Source organism: Urocitellus parryii, chromosome 9 (genome assembly GCF_045843805.1).
Source record: "Urocitellus parryii isolate mUroPar1 chromosome 9, mUroPar1.hap1, whole genome shotgun sequence".
Lineage (NCBI taxonomy): Eukaryota > Metazoa > Chordata > Mammalia > Rodentia > Sciuridae > Urocitellus > Urocitellus parryii.
Window position 1 is genome coordinate 46,201,842 of NC_135539.1, and position 18,236 is coordinate 46,220,077.

General features: G+C 43.9%; 1 protein-coding gene across 7 annotated transcripts in view; it reads right to left on the reverse strand.

Moving 5' to 3' along the window:
* Positions 1-10,872, reverse strand: part of Sephs1 (selenophosphate synthetase 1) — a 30,887-nt gene extending 20,015 nt beyond the window's left edge. For 2 of the 7 annotated variants that reach the window (XM_077803054.1, XM_077803053.1), the window contains exons 1-2: positions 6,329-6,701; positions 4,002-4,276 (exon numbers count right to left, since the gene is read on the reverse strand). In XM_077803054.1, coding sequence (XP_077659180.1) covers positions 4,002-4,194 — 193 coding nt within the window. In that variant the 5' untranslated portion in view covers positions 4,195-4,276; positions 6,329-6,701. Of the gene's footprint in view, positions 1-4,001; positions 4,277-4,997; positions 5,162-6,328; positions 6,702-7,122 lie in introns of those variants that run through there. The other 5 variants (XM_077803050.1, XM_077803051.1, XM_077803049.1 and 2 more) reach the window with 5 other exon arrangements.
* Positions 10,873-18,236: the final 7,364 nt, after the last annotated feature.

An 18,236-nucleotide genomic window follows, 5' to 3' on the forward strand; every position in this document is an offset into this window, starting at 1 on the left:
AGCAGCAAAACTGTTTTAAACCATCTCATATCATGACAGCAACAGATCCAATAGCATTTGATTGCTGCTACCCTTTCTCTTTTCTAGAGTTGGTCCACTATAACTAAAGCAAAAATAAAATTAACCTTTAAAAAAAAGCCATACTGTGAAAACAGGCTTTTTACTATATTTTACTATACCTGATGGCAAAATAGAAATTTTTAAAGAGATAAGTAAGGAATGGAGAATATAATTTCAGAATGGCAAGTCTCACAAACTGGAGACAATAGTACACCTGACTTGTGCTCAGTTTGTATCAATTCGGTAACAAAGTATGAAAATTCACCTCAATGGCACACATGCACAGACACAAATTTCACCCAACAGTGCTCTTTCGCAGGTAAATGCACTCAGCAAGAACTGCAACTATCTCCCTAAATAACAATTCTAACAACAGGCTGTTCTGAGTGTACTATTATTCACTTTGGAAAACAGTGAAATAGTTTCCTCTACGTTTCTATTTAAACTACAAGACTACTGAAAGAGATAGTTGTTGAATGTTACACACACACTGAGGATTGAACCCAGGGGCACTGTACCACTGAGCTACATCCCCAGCCCTTTTTTCTGTTTGTATAGGGTCTAAGTTGCTTAAGTCCTTGTTAAATTGCTGATAATGATCTCAATATTAAATTTGTATTAAATAAACTGGGAATGGTGGAGAATGACTATAACCCTGGTGATTCGCTGAGGCAGAAGATCACAAGTTCAAGGCTAGCCTCAGCTACTAAGTGAGATCCTGTCTCTAAATAAAAAAGAAGGGCTATGGATGCAGCTCAGATTATAGAGTACTCCACATCCCAAACTGAACTAAATACATTTGATTTGTAAAGCACTTTATTTCTATACTTAGCCAATTCTTTCAACAGAGTAGCTAATGACTCTGAGCATGTTCCTGGGCTAAAAAGAAACTGCCATTATCCACATTTTCCCTTTCACAACTGTGACACTACTGTAATGAAGACCAGTGCTGTCCCATGTGGTAGCCACTAGCCACTTGAGGTTGTTAAGCACTAGAAACACGGCTAGTCCAAATTGAGATGTGATATAAGTGTAAAATAGACACCAGACTTTAAATAATTTTTTTAAAAACTCATTAATAATGTTTTATATGCATTCAAAATAAATTTTTTATATACTGGGGTATATCACCTCCAAAATTTTAAGGAAGGGAAAGGCATAAGCCTGAGACAGACCATAGGCTTTGAAAAACTAAGGTTTCAAATTGAAAGAGAGGAAAAGGGAAATGAACAAAGGAAAATGCCATGAAGTAAGAAGAAAACACTAGTCTGGGAAGCTTATGTTGAATTATTAGCAGGTGATGGGGAATTCTCAGATTAAAACTCTCCATCAAAATAAATAAATAATCCAACTCATCATATACCACCAACATGTCAAGTATGTACCAGCTTCTAACACACACTTAGGCAAACATTTCCTTAATTGGGATACATCTAGTAAACATGTGCACCTTTTTTTTTTTTTTAAAGTTACTGATGGACCTTTATTTTACTTATTTATATGTGGTACTGAGAATCGAACCCAGGGCCTCACACATGCTAAGCAAGGGCTCTACCACTGAGCCAAAACCCCAGCCCAAGTGTATGCATCTTTAAGCTGTTTTGATTCATTCTTCAATTAGAATGAATTATGATATTCAATTAAAAGTAGAAACACAATCACATATAAATATGCATCTGTACTATATATACACACACATATACACATCTAATACACATATTATACATATGGATACAGACACAGGTAAAGAAAACAGAAAATTTCTGGCATTCACAACTATTTCAATAAGTATTGTTGTCTCATATTGTAGACTGGAAATTGAGTAACATTAGTAACTGGTACAAGATTAGCAGGTTAAGTATAACTCTGATTCCAAGGAAAAGTTCTGGCATGAAGGTACACCACTTCTATAGGTTTTACTACTCTGCTTCTTTCAGCATCTATTTGCTTGTCATCTGGGGATCTGTATACCTTCAGGGTTTGCCATGAATGCAAATTTAGGGGATATGTTTTTTCTGAGAAAATTGTTTCATTTGCTTCTCAAAAACCATATATGACCAGACAAATGGTCTTTGTGTTCTTCTATCTACTTTTTCCTGCCTTTTCATTGGTTTCTTCTGTCACTGATGAAAGCTGAAGCCAAAGCAGATCCTCTCCCTACTTCCAACCCATCTCGTTTTAGAAACCAGAAGGCAAGCAACACGAAGAGGTAGAATTCAGATCTTGACCCAACTCTACCCACAGAATGGGCACCACCTTTCCAAGCTTCACAAATTACTGGAAGAACAGTGACCAGGCCCCATCAAAGCACTCAGGGACAGAAGGCAGGCTCAGGATCTCAAACAAGATCAACAGGATGATGCTATGAATAGCAATTACTACTTTACTTTTTTTAAAAAAACATGTTTTTATTTTTTAGTTGTAGGTGGTCACACAATATCTTTATTACATTTTCACATGGTGCTAAGGATAGAACCCAGTTCCACACGCATGCTGGGCGAGCGCTCTACCACTAAGCCACAGCCCCAGCCCTACTACTTTACTTTATCCATAGGAGTTTTTTTTTTTTTTTTCCCCCTCCTTTTTTTGAAGTACTGGGTATTGAACCCAGGGCCTTCTGCATGCTAAGCAAGCACTCTACCTCTGAGCCACATCTCCAGCCCTATTTCATTTGGTTTTGACCACTGAGTGGCTTATTTTTCTATACTATTTTCAAGAGCTTCCTCAGTGTACTCTCACTTCTTGACAAGTCAGTCAACATTAAATCCAACTCATTCATGTTGATATTCCTCCACAGCTAGAGGAGAGAAACTGTTTTCAAATTGAGCTTCTGGGAGTCCTGTAGGCCATGGGGGAGGGGATGAGGAGTAATTTTCCTCCCTCCCAACCAAAGCAACTCCCTACCCACCCCAGTACTGAGGACTGAACCCAGGAGGGCTCTACCACTGAGCCAAATCCCCAGGCCTTTATATTTTTATTTTGAGAGAGGGATTTGCGAGGCTCTGTGAGGCTAGTCTTGAATTTGTGATCCTCCACAGGAATACAGCACCAAGCCCAGTGCAATCCTTTTATTAACTTTATGTATTATGGAATAAAGAAGTAACTCAAGCTCAAAACCAAGATGGTAAGACAGAATTTTCTAACAAAATAGTGAGCCAAAACAAATGAAATTAAATCTTATGTGAGAAAGATCAAGTCACCCTAACTACAGAATATCCACACCCCCAGAACACAATCCACTCACAGGGTAAAGTGATAAGTATTTCATCATGCACTTAATAAACCATACAAAAAACTCTAATGAACAATTTCCCAGACCCTAAAGTGTCTCTCTGAACTCTGTTTGGGAAAAGGAAAACCATAAGCACCAGGAATTTAGGAAAAAAAAAAAACTACTGCCCTCAATTCCAGATGGCACCCTAAGGTCAAGCAGGGTTTCAACCTGTCTTTTGAGTCTGGAGCAGTCCTGTGTGTCCTACTCTCAGCTTTCCAATCATTGTCTACTGTATAGGATCCCAAGTTCCTCCCAGGCCCAGTCACTACTCTCAAAGTATTATACATTATGCTTATAGTATAACCTTCCCTAGGGCTGTCAAGAGGATGCATGAATTTCAGGGATCATTTTAAGAAAAAAGCATAAAAGAATTTCTGCTTAATCCTCGGCTAACCAAAAAATTCAATTTAACATAAAAAATGCTTTTACTGTACTATAATGATGTCAATCACATACTCCACAGTTTAATAACTGTTATAGACTCCGTGTCTTGATGCTTTCCAAGTACTTCCTCTAAACTAGGGATAATAATATAAAACTGTCACCACTGGATTGATCTTTGAATTCTACAGACATTTTTTTTAAAAAGGCAACATGGGTAGACAGAAGTTTGGTTTTGGCCTCACTGACTGGACTGTAAAGTATGGAAGAACAATGGTTTACATACCAAGCCTTGGCATAACAGCTCCCAGAAACTGTTCATCTTCTTGGAAGTGGTTCTCTTGTAAAGACTCCAGTAACTTCTGCAGGACATCTTGGGGCACTTTGCAGCCTGTGCCCTTCAGTTCAGTAAATCTGGTTAACCGGAAGCTCTTATCCAATTCATAACTTTCCGGGTTAAAGGACTCCCGCGTAGACATGGTTCTGGGGCCCACACTCCTCACAGGTTAGCCCTTCCCCTCCCTCTCTCTTGTTTGGCTGAATTTTTTACTTCTGATCCACCTAGGTATCACCAAAACATAAAAACATCATTAAAAGAATACAGACATGTATTTGCCAACAATCAAGTGAACACATTAGGGAAATTCAGTATGTGACAATGGCTGAATCCACTAAGACCATAAGGAAATAGCCATAATACCTTGTTCATAATGGTAATGCATAAGTTGGAATACATCTTTTTTAAAAAGAGTCTATATGTGGGTTGGGGATATAGCTCAGTGGTAGAGTCAATGCTTGGCAAGGGCAAGGCCCTGGGTTCAATTTCCAGAACAAACAAGAAAAGGGCCCATGCCATCCCAAATATCTATGCAAGATCTGAAGTGTGGTTATAATGTTGGCTCTGAAAATAGTAAGAAAGATCTTCCCTGAAGAAGGCAGTCTGGCCAGCAAGCTCATATGGCACTGTGCCACCTTGAACAATAACCCCAAAAGGTTCTTCTAGGGTGCAATATTATGAGAACCAAACTGCCAGCCACTTCATTTGTAGATCCGAAAGCCACCATGGTGACTTTTCTAGAAAACCTTTTGATCTTTTGGTATCTGATAGAAAAACAAAACACCTATTGGAAACTGGAAAAGGACATTTATACAAATCCATTTGATGAAATTCTTCAAGATACTAAATTCTAATTTTAGAAAACCATGTTTCCTTCCCAGCCATAAGAATACAACACAATACAAAACTAATGAACTAACAGGAGGATTCCCTAATAGACTTAACTTTAAAAACTTGAATGGCTGTTTAACACAGTAAAGTCTGTCTTCTTTAAGAGCACTTGGAAAGTTCTCTGATGTTTTAATGCAGTGCTATTTCCTAGAAAGCAAACATCCCGCCCAACAAACTAGTACACACATCATTGACAAAATATGCTACTGCTCATTACCATTTCATTACAGAACTAAAACAATAAATTAGAACCTCCCAAATCACTAGCATTTACAATATCTAGGACCATCATAAGTTTCTGGAACATGTTAAGTTAGAAGCCTTCTGGCTAAAGCAAAAAACATGTGTTCCCAATAAAGTATCAATCTAAAGGTTTGTAAACCTCCAGATTGATACTTTATTGGGCATAGAATTATAGACACCCCAAGTTTTAGGGTCATTTTCCCCAATAAAATCTATGATTAAGAACATAATTCCTATTTATAGAGTTTTGCATCCTCTGGGAAGCACATCGTTCATATAAAATAAATTTACAAAGCCCGAGTTTGAGTAGTAATCCTAAGCATCCTTACAAAAACATGTTCGGAATGAGCAAAGACTTTAGCGGGAAAGCTACAACTGTACCAGGACTAACCTTCCAACACCATTCCAAGAAACCAAACTGCCCCAAAAGAGAAAGCGAGCCAAGCAAGTTACAGTGATGGGAATTTTGAAGCCATTTTAGAGTTTGGAAAGTCTTAATAACACTTCGACTAAGAAAAGTTTGAACAAAAACAGCAAAGTTCTTGCCTCCGCAAAATGCCTTACACTTAACACCACCCGATCCCCACCAGGGGGAAAAAGAAAGAAAGAAAATCCAACTCCTCAAAGCATCCAATTATTTTCCTACCTCCCATCCCTATATCCTGCCCCACCACCAGAAGGTGGGGAGGAGAATTTGGGGATTGAACTTCCTTTTTAATTTCTATTTTCCCACACTTTTAGAAGGGGAAAAAAAGTTATAAACACCTTACATCAAGAAGGAGCTCAGTAGTTTTAAAATTCCAAGTGGACTGAGAAATACAAGCCACCACATTCACATTCCAAGCTTAAAAAAAAAAAAAGTTGAACTTATATATTTGCAGGGGAGGAGAAAAGAGGAGGGTCGCTGGGACCGCTAGTGAAGTAAAGATTAGAAAGAGGGGCTAAATTTGCATAATAAGAGAGTCGACCGCGACTGAGGAGCCACGTGTTTACACCTTTAAAACAATGACATGAATATTTAAAGATAACGTTTAACCCTTTGCTTCCTGGGCACGTTTTCATTTTTGACTCGAGCGCGAGACGCAGGGCCGGGGAGCGCGGTCAGCGCGGTGGGCAGGGCGAGCGGCCCGCCTTGTACCTACCTACCCCCAGGCCCCGCACGTGCAGAGGGGTGGACACCGCGGCGTGCGCGCAGGGCCCGGGCGCTCTCCATGAGGCCCGTGGCGCAGGCGGCCCGGGCGCGAAGGACGGCACTCGGGAACACCTTAAGTCTCAGGCTGCTGCCTTTAAAGGCACAGCAGGCCCGGGCCCCACTCTTTGTGCGGCGCCGCGCTGCGGGCTGGCGGCCGGGGGGAGGCTACGCGGAGCTGCCGACTGGGCCATGCTCACTCGGGCCGATCCGCGGCGTCGAGGGTGGCGGGAAGCGCGCGCGGCCCAAGGCGCTGGAAGGGCGCGAGGTGCGCGCGACCCACAGGCCCAGCCCTGCGCCCAGGTCCGGCTGCGCCCGCGGGGCCTGCAGGCGCGGGCCGGGTGGGGGCGGGGAGGGCCGAAGGCGCGGCACCCGGGACACCGAGCTGGCTCTCCCGCCGCGCGCGCGCGGGTCCCCACCGCCGCCGCACAAAAATGTCGGCGGGCGAAAAAATTAACCCCTGCGTGGCCGCCCTCCCCCTCCACTCCTCCCCGCCTCCTCCCTCCCTCCTTCCCCGGCCCCGCGCGGCGGCGGCGGCGGCGCGGGCGGTGCTTCTTTTTTAAAGCGGCCCCACCAAGCCCTGGCTCTGCCCCTCTCCAGGCAGGGCTGGAAGGGCCGGCCGTGCACGGCTCCCCGGCGGTCCCGGGCGGCCCGGAGGGGGATTTGCAACGGCCGCCGCGGGCCTGCGGACCGATATTCCCCTTTAAGCCTGGTGTCTCGCCCCCCCTCGCCAGGCCCGCCGCTTACCGGCTCGCTTTGCGCCCTCCGCCTCCTCCCGAAAACGGGCCGCGGCCGCTCCCACAATGCACCGGGCGCGCCGGGCTCCCTTAAGCGTCGCCTGAATAAAAATGCTGCTCCCGGCGGCGGAGGCCCGGCCCGCGCCTGGGCGCCGCGGGGGTCGGCCTGACTGCGCGCGGCCCTGCGGGAACCGGGCCGCCGCGCTCCCGCCGGCTGGGCCGCAAAGGTTCCTTGAGGCCGGCCACCTCTTTTTAAGAGGCGGCGGGCCGCGGCCGGAGCGGCTCGGTGGCTGCGTGCGGCCCGGGAAGGGGGCGGGGGCGCTGTGCAGGCCCGAGCGCGGCAATGATTGGTCTCGGGGGAGGGGTGGGGGGTTGCAAACCCGAGGAGCGGTGGCATCCGTTGCATGATGCAAAAAGGATTGATTTCAAAAGTTGCGAGTTGCATTGGCAGCAGCCTGGGGCGTCGTGTCCACCTCCTTTTCCCCGACCCGATGGAAAGGCCAGGAGTGATTTCTTCAACCTGGCAGTGTTCGACCGCGCTGCACCAGCGGGACGCAATACCTGCTCCTCAAACGCAGCGGTTGGAGTATGATGGAAGACAATGACCATGGAAACAATTTGCAGAGTGTAGGAGCCGAGGAAAAGCTACCTCTGCTCCAGTGAAAGATTTGAAAATATTAACGGCGCGTTTGAGTCTCACTGATTCCCATCATCTTCTCCACCTATTGTTTACCCCGGCTCCGGAGTTCACTGGAGCCTCAGTGAAATATGCAAAATCCCTGCGAAGTTTCTTGAACATTTTAATATGCTTGGTAGGAAGTTTGGGGGGAAAGCTTAAGGTTCCCCAGTTACATCATTTTGTTATTCACATGTCCCAGGAAACATGGCAGCCTACTCCTGTGTTTGTTTAAAGTGACATCAGTGAGGCAGCTTCACCTCATGAAATTGAAATGACTTTTCAGGTTTTCGACTTTCTAATGCATTGTGGATGTAAACAAAGTAAAAATGTGTCGGTGTAATGTCTTTTAGGGCTTCCCTTAAAACTGAGCAGGGTAAAGCAATGCCATACCAAACTTTTGGAGTGGGTCAGCATTTTCTGAATTATTTTGGAGCAATGGAACAGGGCTTTATGGGCGCTTTCAGGTTTTCACATTACAGAGTTGTCCATTTTCTTCTTGAAATGTTTGCAAGCTACCTAAGGTTTTAATCTAGGTGTGGATGCAGAAGTGATGCCACTTCCAAGACTGGGTGGATACAAGCTCCTCCTGTTTTTGTCTTTTTCTCCTTGACCTGTAAGGTTTCAGAAGTGCATGGTAGCACTTTTCGGTTCTTTAACGTGCAATTAGACTTTTGTAAGATCATCAGGACTCCTGCGGTTGACAAAACCGGATTTGTCTGGGAACTTCCTGGAAAGAGGACACCTGCACACAATCACCAGGTACCACTCTTCGGAGTCCAGAATCAGGGGAAAAGGATAAAAATAGTTTTATCCCGCTACACCTTTTTAAAATTGATTGTGTTTTTGGCAATGTGATTTTGTAAAGTGAAAATTTCATGATTAGAGAAAATTTGGTGGGATAGGGGTTAGGTGAAGGTGACATAGGACCCTATGCTAAGATTTGTGTGTCATGTCAAGGAGTAGTTTTAGCTCTGAAACAGTGTTGGAGGATGCCCTCTCCCAGAGGGGAAACCAGAGCAGTGTTCCTGGTTGAGAGGTCTTTGTACTAGTTAAGCCTGCAGAAGTACTTGAATTGAAAGTAGGGGGAGTGTAGATAGGGAAAGGAGCTGATGTGACTTAATGTGTGCAAAGAGGAAGAAGACCCCAAGTTTCTAGCTTGGGACAGAATGGGTAGCAATGTTTCTGATATTGGAACTCTTAGAGGGCAAGCAAGATTTGGGGTGAGTTCAGCTTTGGAAATATTAGATTCCAAGCTCACAGGGTATTCGAGGTAATTGGAAAACAGACTCATGAGTTTGAGAAGCAAATCTGAGTTCCATGTAAATGGTGTCTGAAGCCTCTGTGAGAGGTGGGATTAACCCAGAGGAAGGGTTCAGGAAAAAAGGGAGGAAGACATTGGACTGAACTCTGCAGAACTTGGAAACAGAATGGCTGGGCAAGCTAGAGTTGATGAGTTCTTCCAAGACTGGAGAGAGCAAGTATCCCTAGAACCATCCCTTATTGCAGCCACCAGGGCTAGCACTCTTAAGCAACTCTCAAATAGTTCTGGAGATGGAATCCAGAGCTTCGCACATGCTAGATAGCCCTGTATCTGTGAGCTACACCTTGGTCCTGAAATGGTTCTCTTGAACCCAGGCTGCAGATTCTTGATTGAGTCATAGAAACCATGATTCATCTGGGGCCCAGATAATCTAGCAGACCTCTTGTCCCTCTTCCTTTCTTCTAGATAGAGCTCCTTCCACATGTATTGCTTTGCTTGAAGTCAGCCTTTCTCTTGCTAACCTGTCAAACAGTTCTCACTCTGGAGGGCTCACCCAAACTTTATTTCAGGGAGCCAACTCCCTTGGGTTCTCAGGTTCTGCTGGCTCTCTGGTTCCTCTCGGTAGCATTATCTGACTGAGGCTTATTTGAAATACCATTTACCAGCTGCATTTGAAAAGTTACATGTAGTATCTGTAATGAGTTGAATGATGTCCCCCAAAAGATATGTTGAAGACCCCCCCCCAAGCCTATGAATGTGGCCTTATTTACAAATAGAAGTCTTTGTAGATGTAATTAAGTTAAAATGAAATGAAGGCTGAATTAGAGTGGATCCTAAATCCAGTCCATCCTAATACAATCACACCTGTAATCCTTGCTAATTAAGAGGTTGAGGCAGGAAAATTACAAATTTCAGGCCGACATGGGCAACTTAGTGATACCCTCTCTCAAAAAATAAAAAGAGCTGGGGATATAACTTAGTGGTAGTATACCTGTAGGTGTTCAATCCTCACTTAAAAAAAAAAAAAAAAAGAGCATGCAAGAAAAGAGAGATTTGAAGGTGTTGACACAAGGAAGGCCATGTGAAGACCTTGGTAGAGGATGAAGTGGTGTAGCCAGGAGGCAAGGCACATCAAGGATTGCCAGTAAATACCAGAAGCTGGAAGAGGCACAGAAGGATTCTTCCCTTGAGTCTGCAGAAGGAATGCAGCCCCACTGACACCTTGACTTCAGGTTTCCAGCCTCCAGAAGGATGAGAGAACAAATGTCTATTGCTCTAAGGCCCCCAGTTGTGGTACTTTGTTGTAGTAGCCCCAGGACCCAAATCCAGCAGCTCTGAGGTATATGTTGTGGGGAAGGGGTGCTAAGAATCCATACTTTATTGGGCTTCTCAGGTGCTTCTGATGCCTCTGAGGAACACTCCCAGACTGGCTCTTTCTTTCTTAATTAATTAATTATATATTATATAAATATGTATTACTATTCATATTACACCATGGTTGTTCTTTTGAACCCTGTATTCTGGAGTCCGCTCTGGTTATTTGACTTCTCTATTGGTCTGCCTTTCTCATTCATTCATGACTCTTGCTATGCAGCTTTCCCACCACTTGCTGACTTACACACCCAGTTCAGGGGTCTGATGCTATCCTACTGTCAAGTCACAAGTCAGGGGGTGGACCTGGTGAGACTCTGGAAACTTCCCTGGGGTCCCCAATATAACTGGAGAACGAGGGGATAGGGACCTCTGAGAGGAGGCACTCCCTCCCTTTTTCCCTTGAGAGTGTCTCTTTCCCTTTCCCTTCTAATAAATCCCTATCTGCTACTATGTGTGACTTGATTGAAATTCTTCGGACAGGGGCTGGGGATGTGGCTCAAGCGGTAGCGCGCTCACCTGGCATGTGTGCGGCCCGGGTTCGATCCTCAGCACCACATAAAAAGATGTTGTGTCCTCCGAAAAACTAAAATAAATAAATAAATAAATTCTCTCTCTCTCTCTCTCTCTCTCTCTCTCTCTCTCTCTCTCTCTCCTCTCTCTTAAAAAAAAAAAAGAAAAGAAATTCTTCAGACAACAGTGCAAAGAACCTGTGGGCACAGACACCCCGCCCCCCCCCCACCTGGACTATGTGGGTGGATCTTGCCCTAACACTGTGAACCTTCCTAGCCCTGGAAAGCTTAAATGTCAGTCAGTACTCCATCTCCTACCTGGTAGTTCTATCCTATCTTTACACCCTGGTACCTGCACTTTACCTCTTAAGGATTACTAACTAGTCTCCCAAAATGATCCCTTTCTCTTTCCATTAGCGTGGATCTCACACTTAACTTTGCAGGCTCCCTTCCTAATCCCCCATGCAACTACTTCTTTGACCCTCTCCATCCTCAAATGTCCAACCCTAGGATCTTTTTATTTTTCCCTAATACTAGGGATGGAACCCAGGGTCAGAGTTTCATCTCCAGCACCTTCCCCACTGCTTTTTTTTTTTTTTTTTTTTTTTTGAAATTAGGGTCTTTAAATAAATTGTTGAAGCTGGCCTCAAACTTGTGATCCTGCAGCCTCAGCCTCCCAAGTTGCTGGGATTACAAATGGGGCCCTAAGTCCTTTCTGTCCACCCTCTTCAGTCACTTGGCTAGAGAAAACTCAGAACGTGGAGATCTTGACATGATGAATATACAATCCCCTGTGCCAGCTGGGTTGTTTTGTTTTGTTTTGTTTTGTTTGTGTGTGTGTGTGTCTGTGTATTGTTGGGGATTGAACCCAGGGTCTGTGCATTTGAGGCAAGCATTCTACCAACTGAGCTACATCCCTATCCCCCTAGCTGGGCTTTTCTGACAGCTCAGAAATTCTGGAGGGCTGATGATGTGGCTTAGTGGTAGAGTGTACTAGGCCCTAGACTCAACTCCCAGAATAGCAACAATAACAACAAAAAGTCCTCAAGACTGTCATTTCCAAAGTTCATTATTTTCCCTGAGGCCTGTTCCACATTCCAGTGCCTTCAAGAACAGGTGGATACCTGTCTGTCCAAGGGTAGTGCCTGTCTGTACCCCACATTCTATCTCTCCATCAGTTGCTCACCTTTTTTGAGGACCTACTCAGTACTCCCTGTTCCAGAGGTTTTACAGGTTTCCTCAGAATTATCCTGGAAGAAGGTTCCATTACACATTTTGTTTCCTGAGGGAAGAAACTAGGACTTAGTTGATTACATAACTTGCCCAAGGTCACTATCTTAGTTTGGGTTCGCCCAAGGCAGATCTTTGAATAAGAATTAGGAGTAAAGGAGTTAATTTGGGAAGTGATCCCAGGAAACCAGGAAGGAAGAAAACCAAAAAGAATGTTAATGAGTCTCTTATCACCAGGAGCAACTGGGACTCAGCCCTGTTGTGCTCCTTGAAAAACTATAGTGAGCAGCTCCCTACCAGGAGACAAGGAGGGGGAATAAAGGCCCACTCAAGGATGTCTATGTCCTAGTCCCCAGAACTGCAGATATATTATGTCATTCCCAGATGGAATGAAACTTGTTAGTCAGTTGAGTTTAAACGAGGGCAATTATCCTGAATTATCTTGGTGAACCCAAGCGTAATCCACACCTCCTTAAGAATGGAAGAGAGGACCTGAGAGATGGCAGCATAAGAAGGCTTGACCATCATTGCCAGCTGTGAAGATGAAAGAAGGGGCTAAGCATCTAGGAAAGCAAGTAGCCTTTAGAAGGAGTGGAGGGCAAGGACAAGGGATTCTCCTCCACTGTCCCCAGGAGGGGCCCTGACCTCAGCCCAGTGAAATCCATGTCAGACCTATGATTCACAGGACTGTCAGCTAACAATTCAAGCCAGGGACTTAGTGCTAATTTGTCACAGCAAAAACAGAAAACTAACCCACTCCTTTAAATTTGTGCCACTGGCAGGCCGGGAGGCTAAAGCATTTATGAGCTCACTCCCACCCTCCCTTGATTAAGGTTGCCCTGGGACGTTAGCTCCCATCCTGGCCCTTCACTGGACTGGAAAAGACTTGGAACTTTTGGAGTCACAGAGCAGCCCTGGAGAACCAGGCAGACAATCAAGATGGGGTGTTGTCAGAGGGATGCACACTGTCCCCTGCAGCTTCGGGTAGGCAGAGGTGTGGGCAGCTCTATCACAGTGCCTAGCTGTAAGCAGTAAGGCCAAGGTTTGAACTTGAGCTGTTTTAAGTCTGGAGCCCTCATACCTTGCCCTGAGAGCCTCCCTCCAGCATTTGATGGCATTCAGTATTCACACTTTTCTTTTTAAAAAAATACTCTGGGTTCCATGGTTAGCTATTCCTTGCTATTCCTTCACTCTCCCATCTCCCATCAGACTACTTCTGCACATACTAGGCAAGTGCTATACCACTAAGCCAATTCCTTCCTCTCTTTCCAGTCTGCCCTCTACTATCCATCAATTCTGTCTCCTTGATAGTTTTGACATCCGGGCCCTCCCCTCTACTTCTACCATTCCGGCCTGTGACTCATGCTGTTGAACAGTAATGTATCAAAGGCAAACCTGGTCATGTTCTTTCCCTGCATACAACCTTGAAGAGGCTTCTGTTGCTTATGACTTATTTCTCAAAGTCTGGTACTCATTTGTGAATATGTGCAGATGAGTTCCAGTGTTCCATGAAGGAACATTTTCTTTCTTTCTTTTAACCTTGATTTTATGTATTTATTTTTATGTGATGCTGAGGATCGAACCCAGTGCCTCACATGTACTGGGCAAGTGCTCTAGCATTGAGCCACAACCCCAGCCCAGAACATTTTCTTTTTATGATTGAATATTCACATGTAATGTCTATCGGAAAGATGTAACTAATATATAAAATCTGTGCTTTCACAAATAGTAAGGTTCAGGATGAAAATGACTCAGTTTAGATGTTGGGATGTAATTCAGTGGTAGAGTACTCAGGCCCTGAATTCAATTCCTAGCACAAAACAAAAACAAGCTCAACCAAGCAAACAAAAATTATTAAAAAGTAATCTGGTTGAAGGAAAAGTATAAAGAAACAGCACAATTTAAAGTAGAAGCCCTGGCTCAATAACTAGTAGCTATAGGATAAATTTTGAACTCCTTCATATGATAAAAATGAAAATCCAAATGAAACCAAAAAATCAGCCAGGTGTAGTGGTACCTCCTATCCAAGTTACTTAGGAGGCTAAGGCAGAGGATCACAAGTTCCAGGCCATTCTGGGCAATTTAATGAGACCCTATCTCAAAATAAAACAGGAAAGGGCTGGGTTTTTAGCTCAGGGATAGAGTATCCCTAGGTTCAATCCCCATTACTATAAAAACAAATACACACAAAAATCCCTTCAGGATCTAGCTTCTACTTTTCCTTAAAAAAAAAATGGTACTAAGGATTGAACTCAGGGGTGCTTCATCACTAAGCCACATGGGGAGTCCATTTTATTTTTTATTTTGAGACAGGGTCTCACTAAGTTGTTGAGGTCAGCCTCAAACTTGTTATCCTCCTGCCTCCACCTCATAAGTTGCTAGTGTTGTAGGGACAAACGAGGCAAGGCACCGAAGATAGCAGGAAACAATTTTATTTGACTGCAGCCAGGTTCAGAGGGCACAGCTTTTGCTGTGATCAATTAATCCCCTGAACCCCAAATTCAGGGATTTTCAGAGTTTTATACCCAGCATGTAAGGGGAGGGGCTCAGAAGTTCACAGTCTGCAGAAGTTCACATAAAAGCAGCTTTTTCTTTCAGTGATCTGGGCAAGTTAACTCTTCAAGGACAACACCTGAGAAGGGCAGAGCTTCTTCTCCCCTTTCTTTCCTCTTGCTACCAGATGTTACCATGGAGCCTATTTAACTTATCTTACAAATGTAGATAGCTCTGTAGATAGCTCAAGGCCAGAGGCCTTGTTTGCACATTTCTTCAAAGTACTATACTGGATACGTTTGTGAAAAACTAGTAAGGGGGTGTCCAGCACCTGGAGGGCTGGTATCTTCTCGGTCAGTGGCCAAGTAAACAGGGCGACACGAAAATAGGAAGTTTATCTACATTGGACTCTTTTGCTGACAGTCCTAAAATCAGCCATGGTGAAGAGGGCTTTTCTGTGGAGAAAGGGGGTGCCACTTCAATTCCCCCCTTTAATGATGCTCCCCATAATTTAATTCTTTAAATTTAAGAGCATCATTGCCATTATCTTGGCTTAAAGCCTTATATAATGCCAAAACCTTAATTGTTGTCATCCTTTCAACAGCAGCTTCTTTAGTGGACCCATTAGTTTTAATGCACAGTGGAGCCAAACATGGGAGCAATAAACAGGTTAACAGCAAAATACTCACTACCAGTTAAGCTTCTAAATCTACCAAGAGTTGAAAACCATCTTCCAAAAGCATGTTTGGGACCCAAAATTTAATGCCCTTCTAGGTATGCACTAGCACCATGTGCTAGTTCTCTTGTGTTGTTGGCTATATTCTTAACTGTTTGTCTATTGTCATTCATTTGGATGCAACCATCTGAGCTGTTGAACTCTCCACATATCTCTTTTTCCTCAGCCAGTAGGTAATCTAATGCCAATCGGTTTTGATAGTTAGCCACTGGTGTCAGGTCTGTTGTGTGGCTAGGAGGTCTAAGGCTGTGGCAGTCTGATTAATAATAATTTCTAGTGTAGTTTGTAAGTGAATAATTCTATTTAACATGTAAATAGGAGTTCTATAGCTCCAACTGCCATTTTGTGCCCAGGTAGCTGAAGCATAAGTGGCAATAATCCTCTGTGGTGGCCAGATACCTTCACCCCAAGATTGGTGACTTCCTAAATCAAGTTTCTTTCCAATGGACCTCTTTTTCCTTTCCAAACAGTCATCAATCTATAGCATTCCTCTGGTGGGGCAGGTCCTAAATATATGTTTTACCACCTCTTGGTTATAGTGGATTGTCTTGACACATGGTTCACATGATCTCCATGATTAGAATAGGAGTAGGGCAGAATCCCTTAAGGTTATCAAAGGAAACCAAACTAAATAATAGACTAACATTTTGGTTACCATAGGTTAAACAGCATAAATTAACAAAGCCAAACTAATAACAAACCATGCAAGTCCTAGAAAACTTATATAAGCAAGATAAAAAACTATAAGTAAAATTTTGTTACCCAGAGTCCAGTCAGTAGGAGTTACTATAATCAAACCAGTAGCAAAAAAAAAAAAAAAAAAAAAAAAAAAAAAAAAAAAAAAAAAAAAAACAGAGAATGATGTATATATCTAGAAACAAGGGGTGGCAATGCATTACAGTATAAGAACTAACTCAGAGGTTGAAATAGTTCATTAGTTCTGGTGGGAAGTTTGTCTTTCACCATTCATTGGTCAGCCAGTCCCTCCTTTGTGGCTGAAACAGGGGCATAGTCTCCTCAAGCTTCGGCCGTGCGTAGACCAGTCAGCTTCCAGAGTGACTGGAGCAGGGCTGTTGTCCTTCTGATCCTCAAGCTTCTCTGGTGCTCCTTTTTCTTCAGGATGGTCAGCTTCAAGGATGTAGCAGCATATGGAGAGCACTCCCAGTCCGCAGCTGCAGGCATGAGTCTGGTGTAGTAAATCCAGGGATCTATCTCTGCAAACTTTACGGCAGTTGGGGTGGATAAAATAACATTGAAAGGGCCCTTCCAAAGAAGCTCCGGGGTTGGATATTTCATTCTTTGACCCAGACTCAATCTCCAGGCTTGAAGGAGTGTGCACTTGGGTCAAACTTACTGGCAATCTTTCTCTAACCCATTGGTTGAGAACCTGTAAAGTTCTCCCTAAGGCCTGAAGCTGTCGTCTCAGGGTTAATTTTCCTACCTCTCTTAAGTCTCCCTGTAGTACCCTAGTAAGAGGGGTGGACGTCCCATATATTATCTCAAAAGAAAAATCCACTCCTAGTGGGAGTGGATCTAATCCTCAACAGTGTCACAGGGAGAAGTTCATCACAATGTGAGTCTTCTGACACAGCTTACCCAATTGAGCCTTAAAGTCCTGTTCATCCTTTGAACTTTACCAGAACTTCACAGCCTATAGGCAGTACGTAACTTTCATCTGATATTTAAACTCTTGGTCAGTAATTGTATCACCTCAGCCACAAAAGCCCATTGTCTGAGCCAATAGTTATTGGGACACCAAATCTGGGAATCATTTTCCAGAGAAGCATCCTAGTATCTCCTTAGCCTTTTTAGTGCAGGTAGGAAAGTTTTCCATCCAGTCAGAGTAGGAACACACAAAAACCAAAAGTTACTTATAGCCCCATGAACGTGGTAGTTCAGTGAAGTTGAAGTTTACTTCCAAGTCTTCAAAAGGTGCTCCTCCTATAGTTTGGATTCCTGGTGGAAGCTTTGGCCTCTGACAAGGATTGTTGTGAGCACAAACCTCACATTGTTTGCAGATCATCCAGGTGTTGCCCATGAGCTGGGGGACATAGAAATGTTGACTCAGAACTGTCTCAAGTGTTGTATGTCCAACATGTCTTCCTGCGAAGCTGTCTGATAAAGGCTGGGGCTAGAATCTCCAGGATGGCTATTCTGGCCATCAGAAAATCTCCACCATCCACCTGGGAGAAAATTTTCTTTTTCTGTCTTAAATCACTTACTTTCATGTTGGGAGTATGTTGGCTCTCATTCTGTTAGCTAGTTGGCCAGGCAGAAAGGCAGCATTTAAACCTGGGCCTGGATTTTCTTCCCATTTCTTGCAGACAGCTAACCTGGCCTCTCTGTCAGCTCTCTGGTTGCCCTGAGAAACCACAGTGTTTCCCTTTCGATGACCTTGGCAATATACAATCACAACCTTCCTGGGAGCCCACAGTGCATCCAAAAGTTTAAAAATTTCTTGCCCATCCATCATGCCCCTTTTTTTTCTCTCTCCTGAGTTAATTAGCCTACATAAGGCCCTATGAACATGAAGGGTAGCGAACGCATATTTTGAGTCTATGTAAATATCCACACAGACTCCTGCTATCAACTGAGGTGCTGGAGTCAAAGCAATAAGTTTTACTTTTTGTGCTGAGGTTCACTGAGGCAGAGGTTCTGCCTCAACAGTGGAGTCGAGAGTGACCATTGCATATCCAGCAAAACATACCTCACCTTTTATAAAACTGCTTCCATCTGTGAAGTACTCTGCATCAGCGTCCTTGAGTGGCTGGTCTGTTAGGTCTGGTCTGTTGGAGAACACAACATCCGTGACCTCAACACATTTGTGGTAAGGTTTTCCAGG